Raw genomic sequence first — 19,237 nt, forward strand, 5'->3', positions numbered from 1 at the left:
ATGGTTTACTTTGTTTTTCTTTTGCTTCAAGCTGCTCCAGTTAGGATGAAGCCATCGCAGGCAAGGCCACCATTTATTGTCCATCCCAAATCAACTTTGAGAGGTTGTTGGGAAGTCACCTTTGAGAACTACCATATTTCCTCTAATAGAGGTGCTCCCATGTTGCTTTAGAGAAGGTAGTCCAACAATCTAGAGTGTTAGCCACAACAACTGTTGCTTATGCAATGCCTGTGATGCTGCTACAAGTAAGTTTTCCTCACACTTGTACATAGATTCAAGTTATAAACATTTTTATACAAAAGAGCACAATTTGAATAAAAAAGTGCAAATGACAATGAACTGAAATTTTGACATGCTTACAATCACAGTAATACACAGTAGTGTGTCACCCACTGCCTGTGATTTCCTTAGTGATTCACCTTGAGTTAGGAGAGTTTATTGGATCTGGTAAATACTAAAATATAAAACACCATAGCACATGGAAGCCATTTGGCCCACGAAGTTGTGCTGGTCCTTTAACCTACTCCAAGATCAATACAAGACCATAAGATATACAGAAGAGCAGAATTAGGCCATTCAGCCCATTGAGTCTGCTCTGCCATTTCATCATGGCCAATCCACTTTCTCTCTCAGCCCCAATCTCCTGCCTTCTTCTCATATCTCTACATGCCCTGACGAACCAAGAATATAACCCTTCCCTCCTATATAGCCCTCTATTTTTCTATCATCCATGTAAAAGTTTCTTAAATGCTCCTGATGAATCTGCCTTTACCATTACCCCCTGACAGTGTGTTCCATACACCCACCACACGGTTTTCAAAAACCTTACCACTGATTTACCCCTATATTTCCCCTCCAGTCATCTTAAAATTATGCCCTCTGGTATAAACTATTTATGCCCTGGGGGAAAATTCTACACAATCTATGCTTCTTGTACATCTATCAATTTCTCATCCTCCTTCACTTCAAAGAGAAAAGCCCCAACTCGCTCAGTCTTTCCACACAAGATATGTTTTCTAATCCAGGCAGCCTCCTGGTAAATCTCCTCTGCACCCTCTCTAAAGCTTCCACACCCTTCCTGCAACTTGGCAATCAGAACTGAACAACACTCCAAATGCAATCCTCTCACCATAGGCTTGTAATGAGTTAACTATTACTGTAAATACAAGCTAACAACAACACAACTCAACAATACATATAGTGACAAAATATCTTAAACTATAACAAACAAAATAAAAGGCCCATTACACATATATTAGCCTATAGTGTGCACATAACCATGGGAGTTCATTGTTGCGTAATCAATCCCATTTGTCGTGTGATAACTAGCTAATTAAAAATTTCTCCATGAGACCACTGTCTGCACAAGGATTTTCCAACAGCAGTATCTACCCTTCCAAGTGAGTTCATGTTCTTGTGCTATGTTTGTTCCCCATTTCCTTTCTCCTTTTTCCTCCAAAACTCCTGCACTCTCCCCCCAAAAATGGCTTCCCCCAAGCCCTCCAGAATATTCTGGCGCATTTCATTAGATAAAATTTTAACAAAACAAATCCTATTGGCTGTTATTACAATATCCTAACTTAATGAACTGAATTATCATTTTAAACAGCAAAAAACATTAAATATTCAATTGTATAATGTAATAAAAGGTACATATTACATTTTGAAAAGGTCTGCAGAAAATAAAAAAGTGTACAGCATAACTTTATTAATACAATAAAGCATGGTCTTAAAGCAGGGTATCACACAAGTATGATCTAATCAGAGCTGCAACATTAGCTCATGGCTCTTGAAATGAATCCCCTGACAACTGAAGACTGATGCCCCATAAGCCTTCTTACCAACCCCATCAACTTTGGTAACAATTTTGACAGATCTGTGGACATGAACCCAAGATCCCTCTGTTCCCCCACACTGCTAAAAATCCTGCTATTGACCTAGTGTTCTGCCTTTAAATTCTACTTTCAAAGTGAATCACTTCACAGGAGCAGAAGTTGAATGCATTCTTTACTTCCCTCGTAATATTTTCCGCTCACTCTCTGAAAGACTTTCCCCAGACATATAGGCGACCAGCTCTCAATCCAGTGGCAGTCTCTCTCTCCAACAGCCCCAGGAGACTGTCCCCCAGAAATGATCAATGCAAGATAATGACAGGGCATTAATAGCCTCATACAGCATGGACTGTGGCGGGTGCAGGGTGCGGTTAAACCACACTGACAATTAGGCAGAGGGGAAATTGTGATGTACACATCGTGGTCTCTGGTGCAGTCCTTATACAATTTGACGTACGCCAATAATCAACTTGAAACTGGATATTAACCCTTTAGTGCCACCAACATACTGTTTATGACCTTGTGTGGTTATACAAGTGGTATAGTGCTAACATCCATTTGATGAACGCAATACAAAAGCTGAGTTTACTGGCATATGCACAAGTACGTATATGCATGGGTGCAATGGGAAACTTAACAGCAGCATCACAGGGACATGGCATCAGATAAGTAGCAGTCACAAGAAAAATATAAATTTCACTTGAAGACAATTTTTAAAAGAAAAAGACACAACAAGAACTAAAAAACGCTTTAGCACGTAATGGTCATGCTGTTTCTAAACTGTAATGATTAGAGTCTTGCCAGTTCAAGAACCAAATGGTTGAAGGGAAGTAGCTGTTCTTGAAGCTATAAATGTGGGAGTTCTCTATCTCCTGCTAATGGTAGCTGCAAAAAGGTGGCATGGCCCAGGTAGTGGAGATCTATGATAATAATTCTTGCCTTCTGTAGATACTACTTGTGGCAGAAATGGTTAAGACTAGAGTATGACGGGATATTTGACCATTCTGGAGCAGCTGGGCTTTAGACTGCTGATGTATGTCGAGAATAACCTTGGATGTCAAGCGCAGTACCAGAAACTCCAATTAATAAGATACCAGGCCCCTGGAACCAGGATGGAGGATGTGTCTGGGGGTAAATTATGAGCCCTGATAACAGGAACAAAAAGGACTGCTGCACTCGTGCTGAGAGACAATTAACATGTCTTTTAAGCCACTGATCATGTTCTGACTGTGGGATGTTATGTGAAGTTGTTTGTCTTGCTGTATAAATATGAGTTCTGTATAATCTAAAAATCAGAGTTCTGGCGGAGGTGGAGACTGCTGCAGACTCCCCATGATATTATGTTAAAACTCTTAAATGAAACTTGAAGCCACTCTGGTGTTCTTAGCGTTTCCACGTGGAGAGAGATGTACTTGTGATGTGATGGTCAGAGTCCACTATCCTGCACAGCTTCTTACCATCCTGTGTATTCAGACTGTCATTCGAGACTGTGATATAACCAGTGACAAGTGATGTGATGTTCCGCAGGCATCTATTCTTTGCCATTTTATATATTGTGAAAATATAATATATAATTACGTGACATGTAATTGTGATTTATAATTATATTCAATGTATATAAATACAGTATATAAAATATTCATAATTTTTATTGTTATTATTTGCAAATTAGAGGAGAGACAAAAACTGTAGGCAGATTCTTTTCATTTAATATTTCTTTCTTATTGCACAGTTAGAGCAGTGGGGAAGCCTTGCAGGATAGGTGAATGCTCCTCTTGTGGGATGTGAGACATCCAGTGTCCCTACAACTGGGAGAAGTACATCCAGCTGCAGCTTCTAACATTCCACGTTAAAGAGTTGGAGCTTGAATTGGATGAACTCTCGATTATTCTAGAGGCTAAGGGGGCAATCAACGCAACTTACCAAGAGGTACTGTAGTTACACCAAAGGTGCAGGGCACAGGTGACCATCAGGAGGGAGAAAGAAAGGGGTTAGGCAGCTAGTGCAGAGTATCCCAGTGGCCATTCCCCTCAGAAATGGTTATTCCACTTTGGATACCATCGGGGGCAGGGAAGATGCTGATGGCCTAGTCGAGGAAAGCAACAATGGTCAGGCCTCTGGCACCAAGTCTGGCTTGGTGGCCCTGAAAGGAAGGGGAGAGCAGAGGTGAGCTGTAGTGAAAGGGGATTTGTTAGTCTGGGAAACAGAAAAGAGGTTCTTTGGACAAGAACAAGATTCCCTTATGATACAGTACTGTGAAAAATCCTTAGGGAGGTATATGCAGCTAGGGTGCCCAAGACCTTTGCGAAGTACTGTATTTGTCAATGTGGAGTGGCGAGCGAGTCTGTAAATCCAGCGGGACCAAAGAATGTTGGGAATAGATCAATAGGTAAACACTTTATTGATTCCAAAGGAAATTACAGTGTCACAGTAGCATTACAAGTGCACAGATATACAAATATTAGAAGAGAAACAAGAGGAATAGAAAATAAGTTACCTTAAAGATAAAACAGTTTAAGCAGAGCTCTGGTGAGCCAAGGTGAATAACAGTCTAACAGGAGGGTCATCAGGTTGACTCATTATAGAGCCTAATGGCCAAAGGTAAGAATCACCTCACATAGCACTCTTTGGAGTAGCACAGTTGTCTTAGTCTATTACTAAAAGTGCTCCTCCGTTCAGCCAAAATGGCAGAGGGTGAGAAACATTATCCAGAATCACCAGGGTTTTCAGGAGGGTCCTTTGTTCTACCACAGCCTTGGGTACGTTCAGTTTGACTCCTATGACAGAGCTAGCCTTCCGACTGCTTATTCACCCTGTTGGCATCACCTGTGTTGATGCCATTGCCCGAGCACATAGAAGATTGTACCGGCAACAACAGACTGGTGGAACATGTGAAGGAGAGGCTGCATGCTCCAAAGGAGCTCAGACTCCTCAGGAAGTAGAGGCGACTGTGGCCCTTCTTGTACACAGCCTCTGTGTTGGTGCTCCCCTCAAGTCTGTCATCCGGGTGCACCCCCAGCTACTTGTAGGTCCTCACCACATCCACATCCTCACCATCACCAGTAACAGGGAGCAGCGCAGGCTTAGTCTTCCTAAAGTCCATCGCCATCTCCTTTGTCTTACTGATGTTGAGCTGCAGATGATTCAGCTTGAACCGTTTGACAAAGTCCTCCACCAGGGCCCTGTGTTCATCCTCCTGTCCTCACTTTATACACCCAGCTATTGCCGAGTCATCAGAGAACTTCTGCAGAGGCCATGACTCAGTGTTGTATCTAAAGTCCGAGGTATACAGGGTAAACAGGAAGGGAGACAATACAGTCCCCTGTGGGGCCTCAGTGCTGCTTATAGCCATGTCTGACACACAGCTCTGAAGCTGCACATACTGTGGTCTGCCAGTCAGGTAGTCCACTACCCAGGATGCAATGGAAGTGCCAGCCTGCATTGAACGGTTGTCGTCCTCCAGCAGTGAGGACTGTGTGGTATTGAAGGCACTTGAGAAATCATAAAAATATGATCCTCACAGTGCTCTGCTGCTTATCAAAATGACAGTAGGCTCTGCTCAGCAGGTAGATGACTCCAATGTGCTCCTGGTAGGTGAATTGCCAGGGATTGAAGGCTCATCCGGGCAGGGGTCAGAGGTGAGCTAGGACCAACCTCTGCAGGGACTTCATGATGTGTTAAGTCAAGGCCACTGGACGGTAGTCATCCCAGACTTTCGATCGGCCTTTCTTGGGTACTGGGACCCATGATGTTTTCCACACAGTCAGGACCCTTTCCAGGCTGAGACTCAGATTGAAAATGCGCTGGAGAACTCCACACAGCTGCTCAGCACACTCCTTCAGGAACTTGGGGTTCACACCAACTGGTCCCGATGCCTTGCCATGTCTGAGTTTCCCCAGAGCCCCTGTCACCTGCTCAGTAGCGATGGTAATTCCATGATGACTGGTGAGATGGTGGAAGGTGAGGACTGAGGGAGGTGGAGATCAGGACGATAGCAGTTGGTATGTGGAGGTGTGAACGGTAGGTGCAAGGCAAGGTGGTATCCTGTGTTGTTTATCCACTTGTTGAACTGGAAGGGGGAGAAGGGAGGAGGGGAGGCATTGGTGCTGAGGGACCATTGAGTGCCTCAGCACTTAGAATGGTGTGCTGGGGGGAATGTGAACAGGAGGGCAATTGTCAAACCAATTGAAGAAATGGTTTAACTCATTAACCCATTCACAGCTGCATTCCAATGTTCTTCATGCCTCTCAATGCGCTACTCTGCCCAAGCTTGTTCTCCAGCTCTCTCCTGTATTTTCTTTAGCCACCTTGATCTTCTCCTTTAGCTCCCTCTGCACGTTCCAATTCCTCCCTCTCTCCTGATCTAAAGGCTCTTCTCATCCACTGGTGACCCATGGTTTGTTGTTAGGGACATACAGTCCTTGATGGTATTACAGTGTATATGATAAGGATGGAATGCTGTGGGAAGTATGTGGGACAGGTGGCAGAGGAGTACCAAGGTGAGGGGGGTGGTGCAGGTATAGACACACCTAGCCTTCAGACGCCAGGCAAGATCATTTGATTCCAAACATTTGGTTAATTAATCATTCTAGAATGTCTCTCTGGTGTTTTCTATTCCCTCCTCTCTCCTTGCCCCTTTCCCACTCTCAGTCCACGGTAAAGGCTTATATCTGGAACAGGTTTATCATCACTCACGTATGACATAAGGTTTGTTTTTCTTTGCATTAGTACAGTGTAATACACACAATTACTACAATACAACACAAAAGTCTTAGACTCCTTAGCTATATATGTGCCTAAAAATTTTGTGCTGTACTGTATGTTGCCTCCTGGGTGCCAGGGTCAGGGACATCTTGGATTAAGTCCACAGCTTTTTTAAGTAAGCAGCCAGTGGTACCAATGACATGGGTAGGAATGGTGACAAGTTCCTGTATGGTGAGTTCAGGGAGTTAGGTGTTAACATTAAAGGACAGGACCTCCAGTGCTGTGATTTCAGGATTGCTATCTGTGCCACATGCTAGTGAGGCCAGAAATAGGTAGATCATGCAGCTCAACCGCTGGCTGAGGAGATGATACAGGAGAGGGGGCTTGATCGCTGGGCTCTCTTCCAGTGAAAGAGGAACCTGTACAGTAGAGACAGTTTGCACCTGAACTGGAGAGGGACTAATATCCTTGTGGGAAGGTTTGCTGGTTCCGCAAGGTGAGGAGTTTAAACTAGCGTTGCAGGGGAATGTGCAGCAAGCTGTCAGAGCAGATAGTGGAGTGGTTGTGGGGAAAGATGTTTTTAAGCCTACATACAAAATCAGGGATTGAAAGATTGATCATGGTGGGAATAATGTTCTGAGTTGTGTATATTTCAATGCAAGGAGTATTGTAGGAAAGGTGGATGAGAGGGGATGGGTCAGCATGTGGAATTATGACATTGTAGCCATTAGTGAGACTTGGTTGTAGTAGAGGCAGGACTGGCAGCTCAATGTTCCAGCTTTCCGCTGCATTAACTCAATAGGGCGGGATGGATTAAAGGGGAAGAGTGGCATTACCAGTCTGGGAAAATGTCTCTCCATAGATGCTGCATGAACTGCTGAATGTTTCTACCATTTGCTGCTCTTACGGCATATGTGCTGGAAATCACTGAGGTACACTTACATATCTTTCATCAATTCCAGGAAAGAGCTGAAGAATTCCAATGTCTGGTGTGCGATTCAAAGTGAAAATCTGCAAGTCACCCTCATTTGCCTTCTTTGTATCGCTGTTTACTAAAGTATGCATTTGGAGAAATAAAAAGAAGAGAAATGTTAATTACAGATCATTCTTGGATGTTTAGTTCTTTAAGACGTCTAAAAAGCCGATCTTGGCTGCAAGTTGGAAAATGCACAAAAACCACTCAATAGGTTAACTGCACATCACAGAATGGTAATAAATGGCATCAAAATGCACTTAAGATGGATTAGGAAGAAGAAAGAGGAAACCAGATCTGCTGTTTCTAGGAATGAGTGTATGTGAACATAGAACAGTACAGTAGAGGCTGCACAATGATGCTCCAAACTTTCAACCTTCTCCAATATCAACCTAACCCTTCCCTCCCACATAGCCCTTCAAATTTCCATCCTGCATGTACCAGAAACTCTCTTAACTGTCCCCAATGGATCCCCCTGTACCACCATTCCACACACTCACTATTCCGTGTAAAAAATACTTGCCTTTGACAGGCCCCCCACTTCCCTCACATCACCTTAAAATCATGCCTTGTCACATTATCCACTTCCATCCTAAGAAAAAGCCTTTGGCTGTCCACTCTTTCTATTCCTCTTATCATTCTATACCCATCCATTATGCCACCTCCCATCCTCCTTCGCTGAGAAGATAAAAGCCCTACCTCACTCAACCTATCCTCACAAGACATACACTCCAATCTAGAGAAAGGTAGATCTCAAGGGCAAGGAATTCTGCAGATGCTGGAGATCTAGAGTAACACGCACAACATGATGGAGGAACTCAGCAAGTCAAGCAGGATCTATGGAAATAACCAACCAGCCAATATTTTGGGCTGAGTCCCTTTCTCAGGACTGGAAAGGTAGGGGGAGAATGCCCGAATAAAAAGGTGGGGAGGAGGGGAAGGAGATAGCTAAAAGGTGATAGGTGAAACCAGGTGAAAGGTAAATGACTAGAATTGAAGGAATCTGATTGAGTGATCCATAGGAAAAAGGTAAGAAAGAGGCACCAGGGTGAGGTTATAGGCAGGTAGAGAAGAGGTAAGAGGCTAGGATGGGGAATAGAAGAAGAGAGGAGGAAAATTTATTTTACTGGAGAAATTGATATTCATGCCATCAGGTTGGAGGCTACCAGGATGAAAACCAAGGTGTTGTTCCTTCATTCTGAGGGAACAACAACTGGACACCTTGACTTTTATGCACTGAGTTGCTGGAACATAATTGCCGATTAGATATTTGCATTAATGAGCAGGTGTGCAGGTGTACCTAATAAAGTGGCCACTGAGTGCACATAACTCCAGACCCATAACAGTACAGTCAAATTTCAACTGCCCTCTGAAAAGGTCAAGCAAGCCAAAGTGTTATGAAGTCATACAGCAATATAGCATAGATACAGGCCCTTCATCCCAAACAGTCCATGCCAACACAGGGCCCACACAGCTAGTCCCAATTTCATGTATTCAACACATCCCTCTAACAGAAAGGTTTTCAACCCCGGGGCCATGGACCCCTTGCTTAATGGTATTAGTCCATGTTATAAAAAAGGTTGGGAACCTCTGCCCTAACCCCTAGTAACATGTATAAAATGCTGGAGGAACCCAATTGATCAAGCTGGAGAGGAATAAACAATTGTTGCTTTGGTTTAAGACTCTTCATCAGAATCAGGTTTAAAATCAATGGCATGTGTTGTGACATTTGTTGTTACGCAACTGTGGTGAATTACAATAGATAATAGTAAAGATTGTAAGTTATAGCAAATATATAGATACAGGCCCTTCATCCCAAACAGTCCATGCCAACACAGGGCCCACACAGCTAGTCCCAATTTCATGTATTCAACACATCCCTCTAACAGAAAGGTTTTCAACCCCGGGGCCATGGACCCCTTGCTTAATGGTATTAGTCCATGTTATAAAAAAGGTTGGGAACCTCTGCCCTAACCCCTAGTAACATGTATAAAATGCTGGAGGAACCCAATTGATCAAGCTGGAGAGGAATAAACAATTGTTGCTTTGGTTTAAGACTCTTCATCAGAATCAGGTTTAAAATCAATGGCATGTGTTGTGACATTTGTTGTTACGCAACTGTGGTGAATTACAATAGATAATAGTAAAGATTGTAAGTTATAGCAAATATATAGATATATATTTAAAAATTTAAATCAAATAAGTAGTGCAAAATGAGAAAAAAGTAGTAAGGTTCTGCACTTGGGTTCAATATCAATTCAGAAATCTGATGGTAGAGCAGAAGAAGCTGTTTCTGAATCATTGAGTGTGTGTCTTAAGTCCTCAGTGCCTCCTCCCCATTGAGAAGAGGGGAAGTCCTGGGAGATGGGGGTCCGCAATTATGCATGCCACCTTTTTGAGGGATCACTCCTTGAAGATGTCCTGGGTGCTGGGGGACTGGTGGCCATGATAGAGTTGACTGAACTTACAACTTTCTGCAGCTTGTTTTTATCCTATGCAGTGTCCCCCCCCCGCCAAAAAATCTCATCAGGACTCATTGTTCTGATCTCTCTGAACCCCTTCCACTCCATGCACCTATCAAAGTATGACTTAATTCAGGGGTGTCAAACTCATTTTAGGTCACGGGCCGGATTGAGCAAAATGCAGCTTCATGCGGGCCGGATCAGTCGGATGCGTGCGAACGCAGCTTTCGTTGCCTCCGTTTTTTCAGCCTGCTCTCATGTGTCTCAGTCTCTGCTATAACTACAAAGTGTTTCACTTTACAAATTCCGTTTCTTATGAAGAAGACTGCCGAGCAAGACTGCCAAATAAACACTAATAACCCTGAAAACCTGGTACCTGAATAAACTCAGCATTAGCCATATCATACGCCATAGGCGCTTCGATTACTGGGGCCAGCTTTAATAGTAATTAGATATTATCTCGTGGGCCAAAGATAATTCCACCGCGGGCCGGATTTGGCCCGCGGGCCTTGAGTTTGACATATATGGCTTAACTGGTACCATTGTACCTGCCTCAACCACTTCCTCTGGCAGCTCGCTCCACTTACTCACCACCCTCTGTGTGAAAAACTTACTCTTCAAGATCCTTTTAATTCTTCCCCTCCCACCCTAAACCTTTGCCCTCTAGTTTTGGACTCCCCTACTTTGGGGAAAAAGACTGCCACCATCCAGCTGATCAGTGATGTTGTGGGGGTGGAACTGGGCTCTCCGACGGTGGTGTCTGAAAAGAGGATGCTATCCAAGTTGCATGCCATCTTGGACAATGTCTCCCATCCACTCCACAATGTACAGGTTAGGCACAAAAGTACATTCAGCCAGAGACTCATTACACCAAGATGTAACACTGAGCGTCATAGGAAGTCATTCCTACCTGTGGCCATCAAACTTTACAACTCCTCCCTCGGAGTGTCAGACACCCTGAGCCAATAGGCTGGTCCTGGACTTAGTTCCACTTGGCATGATTAACTTATTATTATTTAATTATTTGTGGTTTTATATTGCTATATTTCTACACTATTCTTAGTTGGTGCGGCTGTAACGAAACCCAATTTCCCTCGGGATCAATAAAGTATGTCTGTTTATCTGTCTGTCTCCCATAATTTTAAACATTTATATAAGGTTTCTCCGCATTCTCCTGTTCCAAGGAATAAAGACGTAGCATGGACAACCCCTCCCTATACCTCAGGCCCTCTTGTCTTGGCAACATCTTTGTCAATTTTTTCTGCACACCTTGTAGTTTAAGTACATCTTTCTATAACAGTGTGAGCAGCTTACAGACAAGTAATAGTGGGAAATAAATTCTGACCTTGCCAGAGATGTCCTTAGCCTGTGAAGGACGTCGATGAATGAGCTGGAGCTAGAGTTGATGATCAGATATTACAGAGTTGCCTCCAGAAGCTGGAGGACCTCAGTATTTTGTGTGTGTTGAAGGGCCTCGACTTTTTATTCCTCTCCACAGATCCTTCAGCAATTTGTGTGTGTTCCTCTGGATTTCCATAAACTGCACAATCCCTCGTGTTTTACATCACTGGCCCAGGAAAGGTTGGGTCCCTACTCACGTGACTTACCTTTAACCTGCACATTCAGTTCCAACAGAGGGAGATTACTGGGTGAGCCAAAAGCATCCATATCTTCACAACTCTGCTGAACCACACGGTTTCCCTGGAAGAGCTTAGAGTTGAAAAACACACAAACCTGCAAGCCGAAGTGTAACAGGAAACCATCACATATAAGGCAATCATTTTCTCTTACCACACAATCTTACCAGAAAGTACTTGCAAACTAATTTCAAGAACCTTCACCAATCAAGATTACTTATTTTTTTTTAAAGATACAGTGCAGAATCAGAACCAGAATCAGGTGCAATATCATTGGGATAGGTTGTGAAATTTGTTATCTTACATCAGCATTATAGTAAAATACATTTAAAAAATTATAAATTACAATAATAGGTATATCTGAAAAAGATAAATTAAAATCATCATCGTTAAGTGCCATGTTGTATGATGTGAGTGATCATGGTCTTCACCATGACTGTTCCTGGCAAGTACTTCTACAGTACAGTAGTGGTTTGCTACTTCCATCTTCTGGACTGTGCATATACAAGATAGGTGGCCCAGCCATTATTAATACCCTTCAGAGATTCTTTGCTAGCATTAGTGGTCACGTAACCAGTATGGACATATGACCATAAGCTATAGGAGCAGAATTAGGTAATTTGGCCCATCAAGTCTGTTCCTACCATTTCATCATTTTCCCTCTCACCCTAGTCTCTTGCCTTCTCCCCATATCCCTTCATGTCCTGACTGGTAAAGAATCTCTCCACCTCTGCCTTAAATATACATAAAGACTTGACCTCCACAGCTGCCTGTGGCAAAGAATTCCACAGATTCACCACTCACTGACTGAGGAATTCCTCCTGAACTCCATTTTCCATCCAATGTCCTCGATTAAAAATGTCCTCGATGATGGTGCATCTGTAGAAGTCCCTGCTAGTCCCACAATGAGGACTGGTGTGTCCCCTTGACTTCCCCTTCCTGAAGTCTATAATCAGTTTCTTGGTCTTACTGATGTTAGGTGCAAGGTTGTTGCAACACCACTCAACCAGCTGGCCTATCTTGCTCCTGAAGTTCTGCCAACTACAGATGTGGCATTAGCAAATTCATGGATGGCATTTGAGCTGTGCCTAGCCACACAGTTGTGGATGGAGAGCATAGAGCAGTGGGCTAAGCACACATTCTTGAGATATGCCAATGTTGATTGTCAGCAAGGAGGACATGTGGTCTCCCAGTGAGAAAGTCAAGGATCTAGTTGCAGAGGTAGGTAGAGAGGCCCAAGTTTTGAACAACACACACCAAATGCTGGAGGAAATATGCAGGCCTGGCAGCATCCATGGAAAAAAGTACAGTCAACATTTCAGCCCTCAACATCGACTGTACTTTTTTCCGCAGACTTTACCTGACCTGCTGAGTTCCTCCAGCGTTCTGTGTGTGTTGCTTGGATTTCCAGCGTCTGCAAAATTAATCTTGCTTGTGATCGCAAGTTTTGAAGCTTGTTGATTATAACTGAGGCTATGATCATGTTGAATTCCGTGCTGAAGTCAATAAACAGCAGTCCAACATTGATATTACTACTGTCCAGGTGAGTGGAGAGCCAGTGAGATTGCATCTGCTGTAGACCTTTTGGGAGGAAGCCCACATGGTTCATGGAGAAGTCATACAAGCTCCTTACAGTTAGCGCTAGAATTGAACGCCTTATTCTGGAATGCCCTGAACTGTAATAGCAGCACATTAACTGGCACTTGACATTTTTGACATAAACAGGAAATGAAATTAGAGCAGAGAAAGCGAAAACAAAATTCTGGAGTTGTGTTCATGGGCTCATTGTCCTTCCAGAAATATGATGGAGGAGGGGAAGAAGCAGATTCTAAAACGTTGAGTGTGTGTCTTCAAGTTTCTGCTTCTCTTCTCTGGTAGCATTAATAAGAAAAAAGTCCAGAGTGATGGGGGTCCTTAATGATAGAGGCATCACCTTATGAAGATGTCTTCGATGCTGGGGATGCCCATGATGGAGCTGTCAGAGGTTGTAATTTCCTTCAGCTTTTTTCCGATGCTGTGCAGATGGTGATGCAATCATTTAGCATGCTCTTCACTGTACAAGGACCACCACGGTTGGAGCTGTTGCCTCACCACTCCATGCATCAGTATTCAATCATTTTTGGGTGTGCTGTAGTTTAATTAGCTGCTTTAGATTCTTCTGTAGCATAGGCAACTGGCAAAGGGATCAAAGGGGAGTTAATGGACACTTGAGACAGCACAGGGCCACAGGGAATTCAGAGGGGGAATGGAGCTGATAGAATTGTTCCACTGCAAGCCAGTATGGATCTGACAGGCCAAACAGCCTCACTATTTAACAGAATAAAGCAGATGGGATGAGAGCACAGAATGTTACGGCACAGTACAGGCCCTTCATTCCATAATGTTGTGCCAAACTTTTAAGCTACTCCAAGATCATTCTAACCCATCCCTCAGACATAGCCCTCAATTCTTCTATCACTCATTTGCCCAAGAGGCTTTTAAATATTTGTAATGTATCTGCCTGTATCAGTTCCCCCAGCAGTGCGTTCCCCGCACTCACTACTCTGTGTAAAAAAATCCTACTTTGGACAACTTCCCCTAAACTTCTCTCCAATCAGCTTAATGTTATGGTCCCATCTAATACCCATTTCCACCCTGAGAAAAGGATTCTGGCTGCCCAGTTCATCATGTCTCTTATCACTTTAGACTCTATCTTGGGTGGTGGGATGGAGCTACATCTGTACCAAAGGAAGTGCATGCGACCACTAACGCCAGGCAGAAAATTTCTGAAGAGTATTGATAATGTCTGGGATCAACCATCTTATAAAGACACTGCCCAGAAGAAGACAATGAGAAACCACTTCTGTAGGAAAATTTGCCAAGAACAATCATGGTCACGAATAAACCATGATCGCCTAAGTCACGCGACACCCCATATAATGATGATAATGGTAATACCTCTGTCAAGTTACCTCTCACCTTCCTTCACTCCAAAGAGAAAAGCCCTAGCTTGCTCAGTCTATCCTCATAAGACATGCTTTCTAATCCTTGTACCGTCCTAGTAAACCTCCTCTGCTCCCTCATCTTTCCCATAATAATACAAACTGAACTGAACACAACACAAAGTGAAATCTAACCAGACATTAAATCAGATTGACACGATGGGACAAACGGCCTATTCTTCTGCTGAACTGTGTACTAAACAAAGACAAACATTGTTAATGATTAACCACAGAATTATAGAGCCCAGGAGGTGCCATTCTAATTGGAGTAAAACATACAAAATGCTGAAGGAATTCAGCAGGTCAGGCAGCTCTATAGAAAGGAATAAACTGTTGATGTTTCAGGCTGAGACCCTTCATCATGACTGGAAAGGAAGGGGAGAAGAAGCCAGAATTGGAAGGTAGAGGGAGGGGAAGGGGTACAAACTAGAAGTAGGTAGGTAAAGCCAAGTGAGGGGAATATAGGTGGGTGGGGGAAGGGGGATGAAGTGAGAAGCCAGGATGCAATAGGTGAACAGGGCTGAAGAAGGAACCTGATAGGAGAGGAAAATAGGCAATGGGTGAAGGAAAAGATCATTCTGTCCATATACTCTGTTAGTTCCTTGAAAGTGTTGACTATTATTTCTCTCCTCAGTGTCCCTGCAAATTTTTCCAAATTGGATACTGGTTCAATTCAAATCCCTTTTAAAAGTTTCCATTGAATAGGTTAGGATGTAGAACATTGAGAGGAGATTTGATACAGGTATACAAAATTATAAGGGGTATAGATAGGGTAAATGCAAGCAGGCTTTTTTCACTGAGATTGGGTGGGACTATACTTGCAGGTCATGGGTTAAGGGTGAAAGGTGAAAAGTTTCAGGGGAATGTGTGGGGAAACTTCTTCACTCAGAGGGTTGTAAGAGTATGGAATGAGCTGCTGGCACAAGTGCATGCAAACTCGATTTTAACATACAAGTGAAATTTGAATAGGTACAAGGACGGTAGGGGTAAGGACTGATATTGTTCTGATGCAGGTTCATGGGAGAAAGCAGGTTAAATGGTTTTGCCATAGACTAGATGGGCTGAAAGGCCTGTTTCTGCACTGTACTTTCCTATGACTCTATTACATCTGCTTTCCACTGCTCTTTCAGGCAGTTTGTTTCAGACTGCCTAAGAAGTTCTTCGTGATGTCCCCTCTCCACCCTGTGCTCCCTGTTTTTTTGCCCATTATCTGTCAGGATTCTTCACAGTTGAACATTGCAATCAAGGGATGTTATTGTTGCAGACAAAAACCATCAAGCACAAGGTTTGGTTCCTGAGAACTCTTCCTTCAAGTTGATAAAAATGGAGAACCTAGGACTGTTCACTGAAGAACAAAAGGGAGATTCAGATAGCATAAACAAGAAGAACCCCAGCCTCTCAATATTTTTTAGGGTGACATGGTAGTGTAGTGGTTAGCACAATGCTTTCCAACACTAGAAACCAGGGTTCAATTTTCACCAATACCTGTAAGGAGTTTGTAAGTTTACCCTGTGACTGTGTGGGTTTCCTCCGGGTGCTCTGGTTTCCTCCCACTACTGGTTGGTAAGTTAATTTGTCATTGTAATTTGCCCCATGGTTAGGCCAGGGTTAAATCAGGGGTTACTGGGCAGGCAGTTTGAAGTGCCGAAAAGGCCAACTAAGCATTGTATCTCAATCAATCAACAAAGAAATAAACAAACAAACAAACACCAGGTGTGATGATGTAAGAGGTTAGAGTGCAAGACTCTTCTCTAACCACCTTACCTGCTGGATACTGGCAACATGGGACAGGTAGCCTGCAATCAACAGAGATCCGAGGATGTGGTCAACTGCATCACTTCTGGAGTGGAAGAGTGGTATCTGTTTCATAAATTAAACATATACAAATTAAATTTGCAATTGAACATTGGTTTCCTTATTTTTTTCTTGAAATATTAAACTGCTTTCCAATAATTGCTTGGGGCAGAAGTAGCTTTGCGTGACGCAGGCATGACAAACAGGATTGAAGATCCTCAACAGTCGAGAAACCACTCAATAATGGAACCAGCTGTTTTAAACAAGGAGCACCTTAATAAACAAAGTTGAAGATTCTCAACTAACCCATGGATATTCAAAATAACTTGACCTTCCTAAGTTGCCATATAGAATCATAGAAATGGAAACAAGCCCTTTGGCCCAACTCATCCAAGCTGACTCACCCAGCGAGCTAGTCCCATCTACCCACATTTGGTCCAGAGCTCTCTGAACCCTTTCTACCCGTGTCCATATCTAGATTCATTTTAAGTGTTGCTTATGTGCCCAACTATTTCTGGCAGCTCATTCTGAATATGCACCACAGTTTGCATGAAGAACTTTTTGGAATTTAGAATTTATTTAAATCTTATATCTATCCCTCAACATGAGGGAGTAAAAATATTTGTGTTATGAATTTAAAAGTCTAATGGCTTGTAGAAAGCAGCTTTCCTATAGCCTGTTGGTCCTGACTTTAATGCTGTGGTGCCGTTTGCAAGACGGACGCAGCTGAAACAGTTTATGGTTGGGGTGACGTGTCCCGCGATGATCTTTCAGGCCTTCTTTCTGCACTTGCAGCTCTAAGTGTCCTCAATGGAGGGAAGTTCACGTCCACATATGCCATTGCCACTGAGTTGTTTGAAATTCTGTGAGAGTTGTTGATTAAATTGGTGCAGCAAGGCAGTGTAGTGGCTAGCACATTGCTCTACAGTACAGACGACCCAGGTTCAATTCCCACCGCTGTCTGTAAGGAGTTTGTAGTGTTACGTACTCGTGACACATGACAGTGGAGCCCTTGCCATGTGACTGGGGTTGAAGCTGTACTGGACTTGAGGTGATGGTCTTGTGATGTTGGAATGACGTCATTTTCCCGCCAGTAGAGATCATGTGACAGGTTTTTTTTACAGGTTATAAAAGGTAGACCCCACCCTGTGAGGAGGGGCAGTTCGTGGCTGGATTTGCCAGGTTGACTTCATGCCACTGCGTGTTTTAAGTGATGACGCAGTTTAGTTGAAGGATGAAGTTTTTATTTAATGTCTAAAGTTTAAAAGGTCATTGCCAGCAGGTTCTTTATGATTCTGTTATTTCGCAATTAGAGGAGAGTGAAGATTCAAAGTTGGAAGTTAAAGATCGAGGAGAATCGCTTTCTACGGTGAAACGGGGGCGACCTTTGTTTGATCCTTATTTGGAAGGATTTCGTTGACTATCTTCGTGTTAATCCCTGGGTTTACCTAGAAAGGATTGAAGGTAGTGGAGAAGGAAAGGTCAGTGCCTTTAAGCCGTTCTGTTTCGTGAATTCTTCGTGGGAAGTTCGACGTCGGGGATCGAAGCAAGTGACGTGAAAGAGAACCTAAATCGTCCTATAAAGTCTCTCCTTTTAAATGGACTGTGAGCATATTGAACTTCTGGCAATACCACTTTAAAGAACTGTTTTTGGCAATACCACTTTACGAACTGTATGAACAGCCGCTCAGCAGCTGTTTCCGGTTACGGTAGTGTTTGTTTACTTTTGGGGGGTTTGTTTTCGGTGTTTAATAAATGTGTTGTTTGTTATAAGAAACCCTTGCCGATCTCATATATTTATTGTTGCCTGAATACGTAACAGTAGATTCTCCCTGTGACCGCAGGGGTTTCCTCCAGATGCTCCGGTTTCCTCCCGCAGTCCAAAGATGTATCATTGCAGCCCGTCCTGTGATTAGTCCACAAGATATAGAGGCCACTTGGCCCATCGAGTTTGCTCTGCCATCTCATCATGGCCGATCCAATTTTCCTCTCAGCCCCAATCTCCTGACTTTTCCCCATATCCTTCTCTCACCTCTTTTAAACTTTATGAATCTGAAGGAACTTTTGGTATCCTCTTTAATATTACTGACTAGTTTACTTTCATGTTCCATTTTTACCTTCTTAATGGCTTTTTTTTAGTTACTTTCTGCTGGCTTTTAAATGTGTCCCAATCCTCTAACTTTCCATTAATTTTTGCTCTATTATATGCCTTCTCTTGTTGCCATGGTTGTGTCATCTTTCCTTTAGAATACTTCTTGTCTTTGGGATGTATATATCCTGCGCCTTCCAAATCACATCCAGAAATTCCAGCCATTGCTGCTCTGCTGTCATCCATGCCAGTGTTCTTTTCTGATCAATTCTGGCCAACTCCTCTCTCATGCCTCTGTAATTTGCTTTACTTCACTGTAATACTAATATACATGACTTCAGCTTCTTCTCAAATTTCAGGGTGAATTCAATCACATTATGATCACATACCTCTAAGGGTTCTTTTACATCAAGCTCTCTCATCAGTTCTGGTTCATTGCACAACGCCCAGTCCAGAATAACTGATCCCCCAGTGGGTTCAACCACAAACTGCTCTAAAAAGCCATCTCATAGGCACTCTAGAAATCCCCCTCCTGTAATCCAGCACCAATCTGATTTTCCCAAACTACCTGCATATTGAAGTCCCTTTTGACTATTGTAACATTGTCCTGTTGGCATACATTTTCTATTTCCCATTGCAATTTGTAGGCAACATCTTTACTACTGCTTTGAAGTGTGTATACAGACAGACAGACATACTTTATTGATCCCGAGGGAAATTGGGTTTTGTTACAGTCACACCAACCAAGAATAGTGAAGAAATATA

The 19,237-nt window shown here is 43.0% G+C and overlaps 1 protein-coding gene across 21 annotated transcripts in view; it reads right to left on the reverse strand.

Annotated features, from left to right (window-relative positions):
* The window catches only part of LOC132393550 (L-asparaginase 1-like), a 116,375-nt gene that overhangs the window by 76,591 nt on the left and 20,547 nt on the right, over positions 1 to 19,237 (reverse strand). For all 21 annotated transcript variants that reach the window (XR_009511934.1, XM_059968951.1, XM_059968941.1 and 18 more), the window contains 3 exons: positions 16,354 to 16,449; positions 11,579 to 11,705; positions 7,479 to 7,588 (listed from right to left, as the gene is read on the reverse strand). Coding sequence is in view for 20 of the 21 variants with exons in the window: in XM_059968951.1 (XP_059824934.1) it covers positions 7,479 to 7,588; positions 11,579 to 11,705; positions 16,354 to 16,449 (333 nt within the window). In the remaining variant the exon portion in view is untranslated. The remainder of the gene's footprint in view (positions 1 to 7,478; positions 7,589 to 11,578; positions 11,706 to 16,353; positions 16,450 to 19,237) is intronic.

This window comes from Hypanus sabinus, chromosome 4 (assembly GCF_030144855.1).
Source record: "Hypanus sabinus isolate sHypSab1 chromosome 4, sHypSab1.hap1, whole genome shotgun sequence".
NCBI classification, from domain to species: Eukaryota; Metazoa; Chordata; class Chondrichthyes; order Myliobatiformes; family Dasyatidae; genus Hypanus; species Hypanus sabinus.